This window comes from Ursus arctos, unplaced genomic scaffold (genome assembly GCF_023065955.2).
Source record: "Ursus arctos isolate Adak ecotype North America unplaced genomic scaffold, UrsArc2.0 scaffold_9, whole genome shotgun sequence".
Classification (NCBI taxonomy): Eukaryota; Metazoa; Chordata; class Mammalia; order Carnivora; family Ursidae; genus Ursus; species Ursus arctos.
Window position 1 is genome coordinate 57,531,544 of NW_026623111.1, and position 19,300 is coordinate 57,550,843.

The 19,300-nt window shown below is 44.8% G+C and overlaps 1 protein-coding gene across 1 annotated transcript in view; it reads left to right on the forward strand.

Moving 5' to 3' along the window:
- Positions 1-18,808, forward strand: part of PARM1 (prostate androgen-regulated mucin-like protein 1) — a 103,454-nt gene extending 84,646 nt beyond the window's left edge. The window contains exons 3-4 of the mRNA XM_026509958.4: positions 2,883-2,961; positions 14,897-18,808. Coding sequence (XP_026365743.3) covers positions 2,883-2,961; positions 14,897-14,981 — 164 coding nt within the window. The 3' untranslated portion in view covers positions 14,982-18,808. The remainder of the gene's footprint in view (positions 1-2,882; positions 2,962-14,896) is intronic.
- Positions 18,809-19,300: the final 492 nt, after the last annotated feature.

A 19,300-nucleotide genomic window follows, 5' to 3' on the forward strand; every position in this document is an offset into this window, starting at 1 on the left:
TTTGTTTTCACAAGGAGGAAATCAAGCCTTTTCAGTTACCATAAAAATTGTGCTAATGTGGGCTCAGCAACCCCCTCAGATGCTCGAACCGTGATGCCCTGAGGTGTGGAACTTCCCAGGATGAGGGTCCTGGCTGCTGCTGAAGGTAGCAGCTGCTCTGGGGATCTGAGCAGGCTCAGCCCACGAGACCTCCTAGGCTCAGGACCTTATAGAGATTGACTTCCAAGGGAGCCTGGCTCCCTTGGCTGGCAGCCCGTGAGAAGAGCCGGCGGCTGGCAGAATAGTTAAGAAGATGTCCTGAATATTTCAGTACAGCCTATCCTACCACTCACCTTTTGGCCTCATATTGAGCAGTACCAACCTTCAGAAGTGCCCCTTTGCTCAGCTGCCCTCAGGAGCCCATCAGGGGAAAAAGCACCTGCTAATCCCAGCTCTGGTCATGGAGGCTGCCCCTTGTGAACAAGGAAGGATGGCCTTGAGAGCCCCATGTGAGGACTGAGGCTACTTCGAGAGCTAAACAGACAGCCACCAGCCACTTACAGGGGCAGCGGGTCACTCTACCACTTGCCGTGTTTTGAAAAAGAACAGCACTTGAGCTGGGGAACTGCCTGACTTATCTTTAGAAAGAGGCACTGTATAAATATATCCAGTAAATCGCAGAATTGGAGGCGATTCAACTGCCTAGGGTTAGGAAAGAAACTTTGAAAAAGGTCAAACCTACAGTTTCCTGTATGTAACTGCTGGCACAAGAAAGAAGAATCTTAGAGAAATCAACTATAGTCTATCTCTTCCCCTGTCGTTTTTTGTTTCGTTTGTTTTGTGTTTTTTTGAAAGGGGCAAATTAAATTTAAAGGTCAGTTTTTAAACAGCTCCTAATTGCAACCACTGTATCTCTTTGAATCTTGAAAGGCCCCCATCAATTTACCTTGCAGTCATAATCCTCATTTCACAAGCTCTTAAAAGAGCTTTTAAGAGGCTTCAGTGAACTTTGAATTGTTCTAATTTCAGCACAGTTTGGAGGCTGTGAAGCTAAGTGCAGCCTTTCAAAGCAGGGGTGGAAGTTTTCCATAAGGGGATCTGACCTCGAACTTTCTCTACTTGATCCAGTCTGCACATCTGAGTATTCGGTGCCATAATTCTGTCTTTACTGTAGTAAAAAAGGGAAGAGAATTAACCTGATAATTATACGAATCTAGCTCTGAAGGATTCCAGGAGCAAGGAGGTGGGCATATGAGCCTCCCCATGTGCAGAAGCTCTGGAAGTGGAGTGTGGTCAGTCTGTGTGGACACACCAAGCTCTGCTCTTAGCCTCAGTGTGAGTTAGCAGTGGACCTCTTTGGCTCTCTTTTAGAAATTCTAACCAGCAGAGAGAGCATGGAAGTTTGATGTAGACTTCTTTCACTCAAAACTTTTGGGGAGTTACTAAAGAGTTAATAACTAGACTGATTTACTTCTTAGCTCTGCTCTAATTCCTTTGGTGGAAGGGCTAAGGAGAAGAACAATATACAAAAGCCGTTCATAACAGAGGGAAAGAAAAAAAGGGAGAAATGACTAAATAATCACAAATGATAAATCTCCAAAAATGTGGGGGCAGGTCCACCACCCTTGAGATCCAGTACACGACAGGTGGGCACTGGTCCAGGACGGTACATTGTGGATAAGATTTGCACTTGGTGTATGTGGCACCTCATTTAATCCCTCCTAAAGCCATGGGGGAGGGGAGAGCAGTCTTCTTCCTCAGTTGCTGCAGGTGAATGGCAGGTGAGTCAGTGTTTTGTAAATAACCCGTGCTACATACACAGCTAATGATGGAGCCATACTTGAATCCACAAATTCGGACTCCAGACCTCTGATGCTCTTTCCAGTGCGGCTGAGAGTCCCGTTCATTTGTTGAAGTAGTGGACGGTTTCCCAGTGGCCTGAAAGAGTACGTGGGGTCCCTAATACCAGCTTTAGTGCCAAAAAAGTCACTTTCACTATTAGGGGACAAGAGCCCAATTGATTCTTTGCATTTCTCAGATGAAATAAAGCTGAAGTATATACATTATTAGTCCAAAGCTCAGACAAAAAGGAGTGTTGTGCTTTCAGGTAGTAATCTTTGGAAGCAGTATGGTTATTCTTACAAAGCTACATGCTCAAAGGGTTTTTAACTGCCCATGAATAGTTGCCTTTGGAGCCAGATTTCAAATTACACAATAAAACATTCATGTTACTTTATAATTACACCTGGTTATTTCCATACAGAGAAAATAGTGTTACCTATCAGACCAGACCTTATTTTTACACCTAACTTGATTTTAATTTCTACAAAATCAAATGGACCTTTCAAGGATGAAAACTCAACACACTTCCCAAAAAGGAGTTTAAAAAAAAACAAAACAAAAACGCTTTGATTTGATGGCATCATTAAAATTAGTGCATCTCCTACCAAGATGATTCTTTTGAAGTGGACACTACTGATACAGCTGCGTGGTTCTGGTTTCTTTAAGAACCAGCCACGTTACTTTGTAGTGACCCTTGCATAGAGCCCCCTAAGCCTCCCAAGCTCTCACGAATGGTAGGAAGAGGAGCCAGAACCCATAAAAGAAGAAAGTAGGATGTCAGGAGATGTGAAATCCCCTACCCCTGCCACCAACCACAGCAGCAGCAACAGATGGGTGTCGTTCTTAAAACAACAAATATTCCTGGAGACTGTTTCCGGAGCTCCAGGCCAGCCAAAAGGTCTCGGTAATGTTGGCCATTAACCCAATCTCTCGGAGCCTGAGAAGTGTATTGGTAACAGAATTAAGATGCTGGGTTTTGTTCCAGCTCTGACTTCTGTGCAGACTGATTGGAAGTGAATGCCCTTCCTTCATCTTCTCCCTGTGCCTTTCCTCCTCCGCAGGCAGCATCGCCGCCATTACGGTGACAGTCATTGCCGTGGTGTTGTTGGTGTTTGGAGTTGCAGCGTATCTGAAGATCAGGTGAGACGCGCCCTATTCTTCCTTATGGAGGAAAGGATTCCATTTTATCAGGCTGCAGGCTGAGAGCTGGTTTGCTGAGTGCTTGTGTCCTGATAAGTATCTTAGCTCTCGGACATGCTGGTAGGGATGGAACAATGGGCGGCGTAGTGTATTCTGGACGGGAATCCATGGTACTGTATTTGAGCCTTGCAAAGCAGAAGAAATAAGCTGACATCTACAGCACAATGATGTAATGGAACGAGAACGAACTTGCAGTCAGGAGACGGAGGCCTTGGCCCTCTGTCTGTAACTCTGCTCCCCTGAGAAAGCCACCTGCCTCCTGAACCTCAGGTTCTTCCTCTGTGAAATGGGGCAGAGGCGGGAGCTCAGTGGTTCATAAATATTGATGTTCGGAATACTGCTGTGTGGTTGTGTGCCCAGTCTGTATGGAGGTGTTCACTGATCCTAAAGCAAGATGTTGAAAGTACAAGGAAATTGTAGTGTTTTCGGGGCACCTGGGTGGCTCAGTTGGTTACGCATCTGCCTTCAGCTTAGGTCATGATCCCAGGCTCTTGGGATTGAGTCCCACATTGGTTCCCTGCCTCTCCCTCTCTTTCTGCTCCTCCCCCCTGCTTGTGCTGTCTCTCTCTGTCTCTCAATTAAGTAAAAAATCAGGAAGGAAGGAAGGAAGGAAGGAAGGAAGGAAGGAAGGAAGGAAGGAAGGAAGGAAGGAAGGAAGGTGTTTTCTATAAAATTAGATATCCGTCCCTGAGATTATGTCCTTATATTTTTAAGATATCTCATCTTTTATTAAATGAAGGTGATCACAGATGGCAGCTGACTTTTTACTTGCTTTAGCTAAATAGAAAGTTGCAATAGTCTGTGAGCCCCCAATTTTGCTGTCTACTGCTTTGTGAAATCCCAAAGGCTCAAAAACCACATGACTTACCCTGAGGGTCCTTACAGCTAGAACATGCCTAATGGCAAGTGACAATCTTGTTTGCCAGTCTGTACAGTGCCTCTAACAAGGGATGAAAGGGCACGTGCCACTATGACGAGCACAGCCACTCTCCGACCTCCGACCCACTCTCTTGTTAACGGCTGGAGCCATCTTTATGGTAGCTCCGAGGAGACCCTGCCACTCCGTCCCTTACAAGCCCCCGGTGGCTTCCCCCTGTACTTCGAATTAAATTCTAACCCCCCAGCTTGGCCCTCAAGGTCGTTCATGGAGCCTGTCCTAGCTCTTCTCACTCATCACTTCTCTCTCTCCCTCTGAACCACCGAGCTGCAGTCACACTGGCTTTCTGTCTGATTCTTGGAAGGCACCAGGCCCTTTTTCTCTCCAGGCCCTTGGCTCTTGCCGGACCCTGTCTCTGAAGGCTTTTCTTCTAGCTCTTTCTCATGCAAGGTTTTCACATCACATGCTCCAGGAGACTTCCAGTTTGGTGCCTCATGACTTTTGTCCTGGCTATTACCACTGTTTATTATTTTATTCATTGTTTTATATATTTGTTTACTTATTTATTGTCTCTTTTCCCCACACAAAAAAATGTTAAGCTCCATGAGGACCCAGACTCTGTGAGCACAGGATTAGGCGCAAAGAAGATGCTCAAAAAACTGAATAAGTAGGGGCGCCTGGGTGGCGCAGTCGTTAAGCGTCTGCCTTCGGCTCGGGGTGTGATCCCGGCGTTCTGGGATCGAGCCCCACATCAGGCTCCTCTGCTATGAGCCTGCTTCTTCCTCTCCCACTCCCCCTGCTTGTGTTCCCTCTCTCACTGGCTGTCTCTGTCAAATAAATAACAACCAAAAATTAAAAAAAAAAAAAAACTGAATAAGTAAACAACGAGATGTAAGAATATACAGTCACGCAGGCACTACCGTGCACCCACACACGTACGCTCCTGACCGACGACCTCTCTTCCCCGCAGCTGGGCTGCTACCTCCAGAGCTGCGTGCCCGGTGCCTCCCTCCTGCCCTGCTTGCCCGCATGGAGCCCACGTATTTCATTTATCGTCTCTATCACACATTCCCTTTGCTGCCCTCTCTCATTTCCTCTGCTCCCCCCAGCCCAAACCAACACCCACCAGGAACCTCTCCCCTCCTCTTCCCCTTTTATCTCCCTCCATCTTTTGTTCTAAATTGTGCAGATCAATCTAATGATGGTGTCTAGTATGAGAGTGCCTTATAATATCACCTGTAGCTAAGGTACAAAGAACCGGAAAGCCAGGTTTCAAAGAGAAATTGGAATTAAAGGGCCAGCGTTACCTGTGTCTAAAAGCCTTTATGAAAAGCATCCTTGACTCCTTCATAGCTTAAAATAATCTCTTTTCTTCGCTAAGTCTGTATTTCCTTGACCAGAAAACTTAGTTTTATGAATTATATCTTACTAAATGGTACACTTTTCTATCCATGTCGTTACTAGTTTATCAATGCAGATACACTGTTTTCATTAGGAGTCAACTTGGCTTTGATGAACTAGTCAGGGACCCTCATTCCCACTTTATAGCAGTGTCTCTTTGTGTTGGGGTGGGAGGAGGCAAAAACGGAACTTACAGATAAACTTCAGAATCATTTTGCAGTCACAGTGGTGAGTTTCTGGAGAGCTGGGTCCCAAAAAATAGGACCTCCACTGGAATGTGGAGGGGAAGAGAAATGCTTTCCTCTTGCCACACACTTGCCAAAAATGATCTTCGTCTTGACTCCAGGCAAGAACTCAAACTACTGACTATAGACAGGCAGTCTAGAACAGTAAGAACTCAGACTCCAGAAGCAAGGAGACCTCAATTGGAATCCAAGCTCTACCAGTTTTTAGCAAGTTCTGGTGTGACTTGAGCATGTCACGGAGCTTCACTAACCCTCACTTCTCCTTCCTCTGTAACATGAGGGCCATAATATTAACTAGTTGGTAGCATTGTTGGGAAAATTAATGGACAACTGCTTCCCAAGTACATAGCACTGCCATCATCGTCATCACAGTGGTCAAGTGGAAGGAAGGGCCCCCAGTAAAACAGCTGCTTGACAGTTACTAAGCATCAGCTATGTGCCAGGCCCTCCTCTAAGCACTGGGGCCCCATCAGTGATGAGACACAATCCTGCCATTGCAGAACATTCTGTGTTTGGAATATTTTGTTAGCAGGTCATTAAAATTGGTTCTAATGAGTGCTGATTAAAATTGCATAACGTTTTATTTTAAAAATTTAAAGAGTGTTTTCTCCAGGCTTTCTCAACACCAGATAAATTCAGTGAATGATTAAAATGAGGTAGTCATTGTTTCTCTCCCCCATGTAGGTCCTTCTTCTTAAATGTAGAAAGGCCCAGTGGGATTAAGTTTAAGATTATTATTTATCTTCAGGACTATAAATTTAAGGATGGATAAAGTGATCAGACTCCTGTTTAGAAACCCCCTAAGGAAAGCCCCTTTCTGCTGCTCTGTTAATTATTTTGGCAGAATGATAACATAAGGAGGTTAAGAGCCCTCACGCATCTTAAGGCTGTGCCAAAACCCTTTCGAGTGTTATTTTGTCAGATTCTTACCATTCATCAAAAATACATGTGGCTCAATTGACAAATGTGTGTGTGTGTGTGTGGATGCATGTGAACACACACACATGCTTGTGTGCATGTGTACCTAGGGTTAGGTTTTCCCTTGGCTGGAAATTTATTCCATTCCTATCATCCCAGATTTCTGAGAACAGTAACATGACAAGAGGTCTGTCTCCAGTGGTCCTTCAGCTCACTTGGCTGGAGCAGCAAGTGGCTGAAATCACAGCCCAGGAGGAAACCACTCGTTTCTGGCCTGCAGCCCTGGGCTATCAGCCTGGTTCAGCCAGGGTCCCTGCAAATGCAAAAGAAGAGTCTGCTTCAAAGGGCAGCCCCACAACCAAGAGAAGGGCATGTCTTGTAAGCTCTGCCAACTGGCTCAGTAGTTTTCACCTTTTCCCAAATTCTGACTCCCTCTGAAGACATCGGCCACCTCCGCCATTTCTTTCTACACTCCTTTTCCTCGGGGATGCATGACCCCTCGTTCTGTCACAATATCCCCTGCCTAGAGCACCACCTCCTTCTGTCATCTAAGCCACTGTTGGAAGTGACTTACAAACATGAACTGCCTGAGCCTGCGGGGCTCTTCTCCATCCCCGACCCCGCGTCTTCGCTGGCGGTGGTGTGCCGGGGACAGAGGAACGTGGGCTTCGCCGTCAGGTTTGACACGGACCCTTCTTCTTATGTTGAAGTGGCCTTGGGCAAGTTCTAATCTCCCTGATCCTTAGTTTCTTCATCTGTAAAAATAGAGTGGATAACACCTATCTCTCAAGGCTGTTTTGAAGAAGAAATACAGAGCACCTGGTGGTTAAGAACTGTACTGTAGGGCAAATTTATCAATCACTCTGTGATCAGCTTTATAGTTCTACTCAGGTTAGGTAATACTAATACCTAATGCCCAACTCGGGATTGTTATGAGGATTAAATTATAATACGGAGAGACATTCAGCCCCTGGTGCGAGGTGAGGGCAGTGGAAGGGCTAAGTCCTGTTGTCGTAATTCGTGTGCAGCAGTGCTTACTACCGCGGTGCTCAGAGATGGTCGCAGGCGTCCCATTCAGTAGGCACTGGGGATTTGGGGGGGAGGGGGACGGGGAGGATAACACAGCAGCTCCATTTTCTAATGAGGCACTGATGGGCAGACTTCCATGTCCCATTTGCTGGTTTCAGTCGTGTTGTGCTCTACGCGCCTGTGAGGCTGCGTCCGTGTTATAGGCTCATAAGCAGAACTACTTCTGGGCAGTCTTGATTCCAAGGCTTGTGTGCAACTGGAAAAGAACGCAAAAGGCCTGCCTGCCTCTTGCAGAAGGGTGTCTTTAATTAGTGCTGATTGAAGAATGAGGTAAGTCGGTTTTGCTTTTGTTTAAATTGGCTCAAAACTGTTCTGCCACGAGATAATCCCCTGCGCGGGAGACCGTATCTGCTATCGCCAGCAATGTGGATGGTGCTATAATTAGGTGTGGGTAACCCAGACGGACAACACGGGCTGTTCCCTTCGCAAAAATAAATGTGATCTTGATTTATAGACACAACAGGGCCTGGCTCGTAAGGCATTTTGTTACAAGTCACCTGTTTTGCTTTAAGTCTTCCAGTGATTACATTTTATACAACGGGATGCCTTTTGGTCGTTGGTAGGTTTTAAAGAGTAGGCCCAGCCAGCCATAAAGTCTAAGATCTTCTAGAATTTGTTACTGATAGATTGACGTTTTGAGATAGGCTTTTGGCATTCTGTAGGTCCGCTTGACTTGATTCTCTAGCTCAACGGTTCTGAAACGTTAATGTGCATAAGAATCAATGGGGGAGCTTATTAAAAACACAGTTTCCTTTCAGGTGATGACTCGGCGATGTTAACAGCTCCTCCTGAATGTTCTCGTAAACCCCAATTAGTCACATCCTACCTTATTTTGACAGAAATCCAAAAAAGGGGAAGATGCTTACAGGTGATACCATGCAAAGTCTTCAGGAAGGAAGTAGGTCTTAAAAGAAATTAAATGATGGGGACTAACATAATAAAAAATTATTATAAAAAAAGAACTTAAATGAAAACAAAAATGAAATTTAATTTAGTATCCTGTATTTTATCTGCAGAATGTGTCCATGGCTTATCTAAGCAAAGTTGGGTGCTCCTTTCTGCTAAACATTGGAAAAACAGCTTTGATGGATATTGGACACCTCATTGTCATGTTCCAACTTAGCATATTTATGCTTAGACATCAATTCTATCCACTTATAGACAATATCAATCTGTGAAAACATGTGGGATTAGCAAATACCAGTCTATAAAAATGTTTATGATTGAAAAAACCTGTATTTATATCTGAACTCACTTATATAATCCATTCATCACTTTTTCTCCTTCAAGTGTCTAGTGCATTCCTCATGACCATTGTCCCTGTTCACATATCTGTCATTAAGGGTCTTTAGAAGAAATACATTTCAAAACAGTCCCCCCCAAAACAAAAACAAAAACCACCAGCACAGTTTCCTGGGTCTGGTCCCATAGGTTCTGATGCAGTGTGGCAGCTCACAGGTGAGGCCAATGCTGCTGGGTGTGAGAACCATACTTTGAGTAGCCCTGACCTACCCCCATCTCCCAACACTCCAAACACACACACGCTAGATACGGTGCCCCACTGCTTCGTGTCTTGGTTACTTTGGACATGCTGATCCCCCTGCCAGAGGTGTTTGGTTCGCCTCTTTTTTATCTGGCTAATTCCAAATCGCCTAGCTTAAAAGAGATGCTCTCTGGGAAGCCTCCTCTCCACCATCCCCATGGGGAACCCCTTACTGCATGCTTCTCCTTTGTACGACTCAGTTCCCTATCCTGGAATCGCGCCTTCTTTGTCAGTCTGCTCCGCTAGAAGGACAGAAAGCCCCTGGCAGTACCTGACATACGATAATTGTTTTATATGTAGTTACTGGAGAAGTGAATGATTCTGGGTAGCAAAATTTGGGGTACGGCGGCAGTGGTCATTTACTCCAAATATGGGGAAACGAGGTTTAGAAAAGGGGAAGCTTGTGGGAATCTGTTAAAACCATACACTTTCGTTAGTTACCTCGTGACTCTGAACTTCTTTACAAATAAACAGGTGTTTCAGTATGCGGGCCTTTTCTGTGACGAGTATCTGCCAGGATGATATAGGCAGATAATTTTAAAATAGGAAACAAACAAATTTCATCTACTCCTTCAAAGTAAAGGTGATTATTTAAAGATAAATTCAAAAGTAACTGCTCTTTAAAAGAAACCCAGACTGTGGACAGAACACCTTGAAATGAATGATTGGAATGTTTCCATCACTGGGATTTGGGTAGAAAGATAGGACTGATAGGTTTCCTAAATTATGATACTGATTCTGCCACTAACTTGCTACAGTAACTGTAAATTCACCCCTAATGGTCACAGCTTTCTTAGCCTCAAAACCTTCACTGACGTGTTCCTTTCCTAGTTTGGACAAATGTGCCATGGCTATGTAAGATGACAATATCAAAGGAAGAGGGGTGAAAGACATACGCGAAGTCTTTGTACCATCTGTGCAATTTTCCTATAAATCTAAAATCATTTCAATAATTAAATAATTTATTTTGAAACAATTACAGTTCAGCAGCTAGCACACCGATACGTTGTTTGCTTCTTCCTCAGAGCCCCTGCACCTTCTGTTCTCTCTGTATGGTTTATCTCAGGCATCCACATGGCTCATCCCGCATCTCATTCACCTGTCTGTTCAAATGTCATGTTAGTGAGACTTTTTTCTGATCACCATAATCCTAACGACAATCCCCACCTCACATTTGGAACTCCTCATTCCCCTTTGTTGCTCTGTTGTCCTCCACTGCACACATTACCATCCACCATGATATTTTTCATGTCTTATTTGTTGTGCCTGCCCCCACTGGAACATAAGGTCCCTTTGGACAGGGGTTTTGGTCTGTTTAGCTCACTGAAGTATCTCCTGGCCCCTGAATAGGGCCTAATAGATTGTAAGGTTTCAGTGAATCTTTAAATGAAAGGAGCCAGGCAGGGAAATGACAATCAGAGAAAGCAAGCCCCCAACAGAAACAAAGGAGACAGTGGCAGCTGTACCAAACTGGCTTTGCAGATGGATGATCATAGTCTGAAGGCTTAATTACCAGCGACTAATGAGCTGTAAGTTAGGCTGTGTTTTCCCAGTACTAAGCCATATCTTTTTCATCTTTATATCCCTCCTTCTTAGCACATAATAAGTGCTCACAATTGAATGACAGGACTCACTTGACTCGAGAGGAGAGAACTTGGGGAGGTGCCACAGTAAGCAAAGCTGGAGCCTAGAGGGAGACCTGGGCTTGACCCTTGTAAAGGAGAAGGCGTTTTCTCAAATCAGTGTGTGTCGGCACAAGGGAAGTAAAACACTCCATTCATTTTCAAAGACAGTTGAGTTCCATTAAATATCAATGCTACAGTTATCATAAAATAGGTACCATTTTGGAGTTGTGGAGAAGGCCTCCAACGGCAGATGTCATCGCTGCGTGTACTAGTTGTCACAGGGCATCAGCAATTAGGGATGAGGACTGCTTCCTGTTAGAGCAAAGCCGTTTGGGAAGGAAGCCATGAGGCCAGGGCTTGACATAAATCACTCCCTATTTTGTCCCCCCGGGTTCTGCTTTTAGCTCACTAACCCATACAGTAGCGGCAGCACGGTGCTCACAGCACAGGGCCATTGATTAACAGGGACTGTGAGCTCTGTGCTGAGTGCTTTAAAGCCACATCATTGCCTCAGAGAAATTTAGCTTGAATTCTCTTTCCTCTTCCTATAATTAAGGTCAAAATGTGGCTCTGAGCCTTTATATTCTTTAACAATATTTTCACTCTGCCCAGTTATATTACACAATGAATTGCCCAGGCCGTAGAAATCCCTGCTGGTATTGACCAAGCAAACTCCATCTGCACTATTTCTGTGTACCTGATGTCAGCCCTCATCATCAAATATTTAAGAAAGAGCCACTCTGCCTCAAGAGCTGTGTGTGAGATGTTCAGAAAATTCAAAGAAAAGCAAGAGGCAGTCTGCCCCCAAGAGGTTTACCATCTAAGGGAGCCGAGGCACGGTGAAGAGGCGTAGCTATGTTGGGTGGTGCCAGACTTGCGGAAGAAACTGAGTAAACAAAACTGGTCTGGCCTGGTGATGAGGCCGTTCGTACTGACTGCTCTTGAGAGTGAAGTGAGATGAAGCCGTGTTGCAGAAGGCAGCTGGGAGACCCAGATGTCAGTACCAGCTCTGCCATTAAATCATGCGGACAAAGGGATCGAGATTCCTCGAGCCCCACTTTCCTTATCTCAGGGGTGAGGTTGTTTGCCCCTCGTGGACTCCACAGGTACCAATCTGAAAACCTCCCCTTTGCCATCTAAAACATGCATGATTTAAGAAGCTCTGACCTAGAGAGATAGTTTAAAAGGATCATTAGTTATTCTCATCACACACACACACACACACACACACACACACACACACACAGGCGTGTTTGTCTTCCTCTCTCTCCAGTATTAGAGGATTGATTCAAACCTGGCTTGCATCCCAGCACACCCAATTCTTCTTGCTTAGGCTCATTAATATATTAAAACAAGCCCTCCAGCTTCACTACATTCCCAAATAGGGCTTATCTATAGCTCTTGCTTCACTTTCCTCAGTTATTGGTATTTTGCTCAACTCCCTGTTCATTCCAACAAGAAGGCAAAGAAAAATGAAAGTAAAGACCCATCCTTTGCTTTTATTTTTCTAGTATTCGTGTAGTGAACATCTCTCATAAAACAGCAGATTAGGGTACAGTTCTGATCAAATAGTCTTGTCTGGACTAAATATAAGCAGGAAAACCTGATGACCAAGAGTTTTTAATCCTCTGACCCCACACCAGCATAATGCTTCAAAAAAGAAATTCAAATAATAATAATATAAGAATCTGGTTTTATAACTGTGCCTGGAGTATGGTTTCAGGAGTTCCTGGTGGGAGGGAGGCTTGCTTTTCCCTCTGTGGCCTTTTCTACTATTTGCAGATTTGCCATGTGCTTGTGTAAGTTTCATTATAATAAAAATGAAAAAGCAGTACTGGCCAACATTTACTGTGCATTTACTATGTGCCAGGGCTTTTATATGCATTACCTCATTTAATCCTCCCACCAGCTTGAACACATTGTAAGTTTCTCCATTTTATAGATGAAGAAACAGGGGATTAAAAACATATTTGAGGACATACATCTATTGACCCAACTGATACTTCTTGAGAATAAAATTATATGATAGATAGAAAACGCTGCAAGAAGTTATATTACCATACAAGGGTGAGGCAGGGGTACCCTATCAATAAAGGAGCAGGTTTACTAGGTAGATGTTGGCCAGGCTTGCAACCGTAAGTCATGCTAAAATTTAGGCTCAGCTCCAGTCATACAATCCCCAGGTTTTTACTTGTTCATTCTCTAGCTTCCATTGCTCAACCATCCTCTTGAGGATTTGATTGAGGCTGGAGGGGTTAAATGTGGGGGGGACGTGTTGGCAATGCATGGCCAGTGATCTTGTGTACCAAAACTGGCCTCCCCTCTTCCCGTTGATCAGAAGATCAGTGGCGTGTTACGAATGGTCTCTGTCCTTCTCACACCCACGGAAGTGAGCGGGCCTTTAGGGTAAACAAAGCATTGTGGAACATCCTCAAATTTCCAGGTGCACAGGCTAGCTCAGCTGAGCCAGCCCTCAGAATTTTGAGGACTAAGAATCTAAAACCAACTCAGCAAGGGCCTGGTGCTTTGCCACAGATCGTCTCCTTTCAAATACCTGCATATGTAAATAAGCTTCAGAAGAGCAACAGCAGTTATTTCAGCAACAGATAGAGGTATAACAAATACTTTTTGTGCCTTTCAGATTCTGTTTTCATTTTGTTCAGTTTTCATATCGAGCTGAGAAAAAAATGAGAGGGAATGGGCCCGTTTGCCAGTACTATATATAGCAGACATGATTTCCAGTGGCAAGGCGTAATCATTCACACACGAACATGAACCTCAGAGCCCCTCGATGCTCATTTTGTGATGTTCTCCTAATCCTGACAGTACTTTTAGCCATACAATGACTATAAACCTCTCTGGGAAGCTCCCATCTTGTGAACAGATAGGCTTTTGGGATTTTTTTTCCCCCCAATCACTGTTTCTTCCAAAAACATTTATTAAGGGCTTACTATGTGCTGGATATTCTGCTGGGCATTGGAGATAGTGCCAAGAACAAACAAAGCAGGCAGATCATCCATACTTACAGTTTAGTTGGGGGAGGTGGTGATAAGAAAATAAACAAGTAAATTATATAGTATGTTAGTAGGTGATGAATACTTTGAGAAAATTAAGCCAGGAATGCTGCGAGTGCGGGGTGGGAGTTGCAAGTTAAATAGGGTTCTTAAGAAAGGCCTCACTGAGAAGGTGACATTTGTGCAAAGACTTGACAGAGGTGAAGGAAGGCAATCTGGAAGCCAGCTGTTCCAAGCTGAGGGAATAGTATGTGCAAAGGCCCTGAGGCAAGAGTGTGCCAGATGTGATGGGGCAGAGCAAGGAGGCATGGTTGGAGCAGAGGGAACAAGAAGGACTCGAATAGCAGCTCATGTGTTCAGAAAAATAACAGGGGCCAGACCCGGAGCATAAGGAGCCACTCCGAGGTTTTAAACAAAGGAGTGAGAACTATCTGATTTCAGTTTCTTACAGAAATAATACTAATTGTGAGACAGGTTCCCAGAATGACCAATCGAAGCCTGTTAAACCCAAATTGCCATTGAACTAAGGATGCTAATCAGACACTGGGAAGCTCAGAGCACGGGATCTAGACCCAGGAGGTAAGAATCTGACTGATAGCTCAGCTGAGTAACTTTGTGCACATCAATCAATAGCTCGGAGAGAGAACTTTTCCCCGTCAGAGAAATAAGCAATTTCTCTCTGTGGCCTTATTTTGAGGGTCAAGTGAAAATGGAACACAGAAACATCGTGTAGATTGTAAAACACCATATGCAGGTCAGGAGGTGGAAGGGACAGCAGCAGTGGTTGTGGTGGCGTCATTATGATTCCTGGGAAAATTCAGTCCAGGACTGAAGTCAAATGCCAGCAGTGCAACCTTCCCTTTGCTATTACTTCTTATTAAGTAGCCATAGGAATGGGCCCTCCTCCTTCTCCAGCACTAGAGGTCAAGTAGAGAGACAAGGACCCAGCTGATCTCAATGGAAGGGGCCAGCGGGGCTCCCACGTGAGCAGTCCTAACTTCCAGGGGTGTGTAGACTGAGGCCTCCAGGGCTGGCGGGTGGAAAAATCATGTCTCCCCTCCTGCGGGCCCTGGAAGCCTCCCCCGGGCAGGCTGCCAGGCATTCAGCTCTCCTCAGACGGGCAACTTCTCTACATAACCACAGCGCTCTCCTCCCCCCACCAGGCACTCCTCCTACGGAAGGCTTCTGGATGATCATGACTACGGATCCTGGGGAAACTACAACAATCCTCTGTACGACGACTCCTAACGAAGGAACGTGGCCGGGACGAGGAAGGACTGTGGTTTATTTATAAGTGCTTTCCCCGTAGGATTCATACAAGCACCTGAGACATCGAGCGACAATCTCTTAAGTCCTGTTTCGTTGGTTTGGTTGTTTTGTTTTCCTCCCTCTCCTCTGGCTGCTATAACTTCCCCTTTCTGGTACAAAAAGAATCATTGTTTAAAGGTGAGTGGGGGCTTCTTTGCAGCTGAAAAGGGCCAACCTGGAGCTGGAGCCGCACGCCGCCCACCGTGGTAGAAGCTTCTGTACCCACCGCAGGATCCACCGTAAGAGGGACTGGAGGCCAGGGTTGAGTTCTTCCGTCGGCAGGGGGGGTTACTTTTAGGGGAACTTTTTGTTTGTGATATTTCTTAAACTTTTTATTTAGGAAATTACATACATTACATCTCCATGAAATGAGGGAAAGGAGATGAGTACTGGGAGGATTTCACCCTGCAGGTGAGCAAGCAGGGGCTGCTTGGATTCCTTTTTAATCTCTGTTTTTACCTGGTTGTATCTGACAGGATGCCTGCTTGGCTCCGTGAGCTGGATCCCAGCTTCTTAACTGCCTAATTAATGGAGGAAGAAACTAGACGGTGCCCTGGAGGAGGCCAGCAGGCCGAGGGACAGCGTAGCACGTTGCTGTCAGATCTCAGCGTGCCCTCTACCTGTTCTCCCCTCCAGGCCGTCCATCTCTGCTCAGGGTGCCCATTCTAGTCAGCTGCTCCCGGCATCCCGGCCCACAGGCTCTCCCAAGGACAAGGCTAGGAGAGGAGTTTAGTTAGAGAAGAGAAAGGGGGAGGTGCGGTGGGGCAGTGGAGGAGGCCGGGATGGGAGGGCGGCAGTGACCTGCACGGAGGACCACCTGGGGGAAACTAGGAATCAGCCCCCAATAACTAACAGAGACATCCACTGCTCGGAGGAACCTCGAGAATCCTTGCTTTATACCCACAAAACAGCTGGCTCACTGCCTTACTGTCTGCTGGATAACGGCTGTAGACTGTTTTGTAAAAAATTGTAAAGTTATCAGTCTGTCTGCAGTGGCTCAGTGAGGCATTTCCATAGGAAACAGACACCACGATTAAGCCATTTATTCTTCCCCTATGCTTACCTTGCTAATTCTGCCCTCTACTTAATAAACACTCCTAGGTACATGGTCTTAAGCTCCTAGATCTCGAATTTTGAAAAAGAACTGATCATGTTTGCAGATGTCCATTTACTGCGGTGGTTATCAACTGGCAGACAGTTTTGCCTGCCCTCCCCCCCGCCCCGGAACATTTAGAAATGTCTCGTGACATTTTTGAGTGTCACAACTTGGGGGTGCTACTAGTAGGTACACACCATGGATGCGCTAAAGCCCCTACAATGCACAAGACAGGCCACCACAGCAAAGAATGACCCGGACCAAAATGTCGGTAGTGCTGAGTTTGTGAAACCCTGGTTTATTGAAATGCCCCTTGTGACAAGATAAGACACTCCCAGATTAGTAACATGTTTTAACTAAATGAAATGACTGGTTAAATTGTTACCTAAAAAGTATTCAGTGTTGTTGGCTGATGGGTTGTTTTGGCATGTGTGGTTGCCTTTTTCCTTCTGTGTGTTCTCTAGATAGCTTTATTTCATAGCTAGAATGCTATCCTCCTGAAATGCCTGAAGTTAGTAACCGGCATCTTATGTCCTGATTGGAGTAGGAAACTTCATGGATTAGAAAATATCCATTGGGTCCTGATTCGGAATGCGTTCTATTGTCCTACAGTGTCCTACAATGTCATAAAGAACTTGAAACTGGATCAATTTTATTTCTAAACTTGGACCTGCTGCCATGGCTGTTTCCAGAAATTTGACCCTCAGCTCAACCTATCACTTGCTGTGGTCCAGCAAAGTACCGACATGAAAACCACTGCTGCCATGCTATTCAGAGATGCTAGGAGCTGTGCCACTGTCCCCAGCCTGCCTTCCCATGCTCTGAAATTATTCCTGAACTCCTTACGTGTCAGAGGAGAATGAGCAAGCCCCAGACGTATTTTACAACAGGACTAGGTAATGAGAAGTAGGCTGCCAGGAATTCTGATATCTCTGATTATTAAAAATTTTAAAAAATGGGCATTCTCAGAAAAATGGTGAGGGATGACCCATGGTGCTCCCTCCAGCCGTGCCGGGCCTGAGTAATTGTCTCTCTCCCCCCACCCCACCCCCCTTCATAAAGCCTATAGGCTTTCAGTTCAGTAAAGGACAATTCAGTAACAACAGGACATCCTTTTTTTTCTCCCTCGGCCACACACATTTGGACGAAATGTCCACGAAACACCTTTAGAGCGGTGCTCTCCCGGATGCTGCTCCAGTCCCAAGTACTGGGTCAGAGGAACTGGCGTCCTCCCGGGGTACACTGCCCGACTATGACTACAGACTCAGTAAGCATCTGCCCTCACCAGAGCCCTTGTTGTGCAAGAGCTCTTGTTGGGTTTGCTCCTGTTAACTTCCAAATCCTTATGGCAAAGAGAGGGTTCTGGACCTAAAGCCAGTGTATTCAGCAAAGCGACGGCTTCCCATGAAAAACCCTAACCCTCCTTATTATGTCAGTATAAAATAGCTATAGGATGAACCTTATTTTGCCAAGTACTTTTTTTCTGAGTTGGCCAAAGAATTTGAATAACTGTATTCAACATATGTTGCTTGAAACACACACACACACCCAAAATACATGCTGATAATTGATGTCCTATATGTCAGGGAGAGATTCTGCCCAGGTCTGTCCAAGGGAAATTGCTCCAGTGGATCTAAAACAAGCACATTTCATCCAGGAATAGGACTAGTCATAAAGGGACAGACTGTCAGAGCAGGAAGGAGGCAAGCAGCCTCTTCTAGACCATAGACTGCAAATGATGAAGAGTGGGATTCAACTTTGTTTTCTTTTCTCTTGGCCCCAGTGAAGTCTCCTGCCCTCCCTGGATGTCTGTCTTCATTTCTTAAATGAGGGCGATGCTTTCATATTGACCTCACCCCATGCTACCTCACAAATGTGTTGTGAGGATTCATGAAACGATGTCTACAGTGTTTTCGGTTTCTGGAGAAAAGTATTTATAGACATCTTACGTATTACATAGATATATAAGTGATCTCAGTTTCAGTTTCTTGTTTTTTTTTATACTGGTGTGTTGTTTAGACTTAAATCTATAGAACGACAGCTGTATCTTGGCTGCATCAGGCAGCTGTCCCAGCTCTGAGCTCCCCCCCCCAGCGCAGCTGACTGCAGGGTGAACCGTGCCTGGGACCAGGAGAATGGTTTCCATCTCCACATGAAAAGATGTCCCAGGACCTATGTCTCACAGATTATTGAGTTAGGATCCAGGAGGTTAGGGTAACACAGGATGGATACCTGAGCACGAACAGCAGTAGGCCTCTGGCCTTCACCAGCCTGAAGTCTTCTGAGTTCTTTAGGGAGTTGATTTTGGTTTGATGTCATCCGTTTGCCCTTCATCTTGCTTGCAAGGTGCATGGTTCAATCCCTCGTGTACGGGAAGTGAATTTTGCAACTGGGCCGTGTTGATTTGCACGTTGATTCACCCTCTTTGCCTTTAACCTCTTTTTGGCAAATGAATGTACCATTTCAACGTTGATTTTAAAAGTGCTAGTTGGTACTGGTAATAGTGCTAACCAAGAGACCAATGCCGCATTGCTTTCTTGGGGTGAGTTAGCCAACATCATTTAAAGATGGAAAGATGTCCAACTTCTTTGATATTTGATGTCATTGTATCTACATTTGTTGTAAGACATATTGCATATTAATTATATCAATTAAAGTTGTTAAAAGCTTGCATCTGACAGTGGTGATTCACATTTTGATATGTTTTGTTATTCAGGTCATTCAGTTGATATGCTCATATTAAGTAGCTTTGACTTGTTCTTAAAGAAAATTTATCCCACATCAATAAATAATATTTTCTGCACAGCGGGAAGGTCTCCCTGATCTCGAAACAGAATTGAAGGGTGTCAGAAATGAAGAAACTTTACAAGCAGTGATTTTGCTCTTAACAATACACCATGTCATCTAAAGTAGATGTGAAAATAAACACTTCGATTCAATAAGTAGAGAGGGGTACAAAATCAAGTCATATTAAGGCATATTGGCATTAGCAGTACATTTGATACCTGCTTGTTTCATTCTCCTTCAAAAAAATTAAGTTCATCATACCCATCCTGACAGTTAAGATAGCAAGCAATTTCAATCATTCAGAATATAATATCAACCCTCGGGAGCTAACCAAATATATTTCTGATTCGGAAGAAAAGCGTAACAATAAAACCCA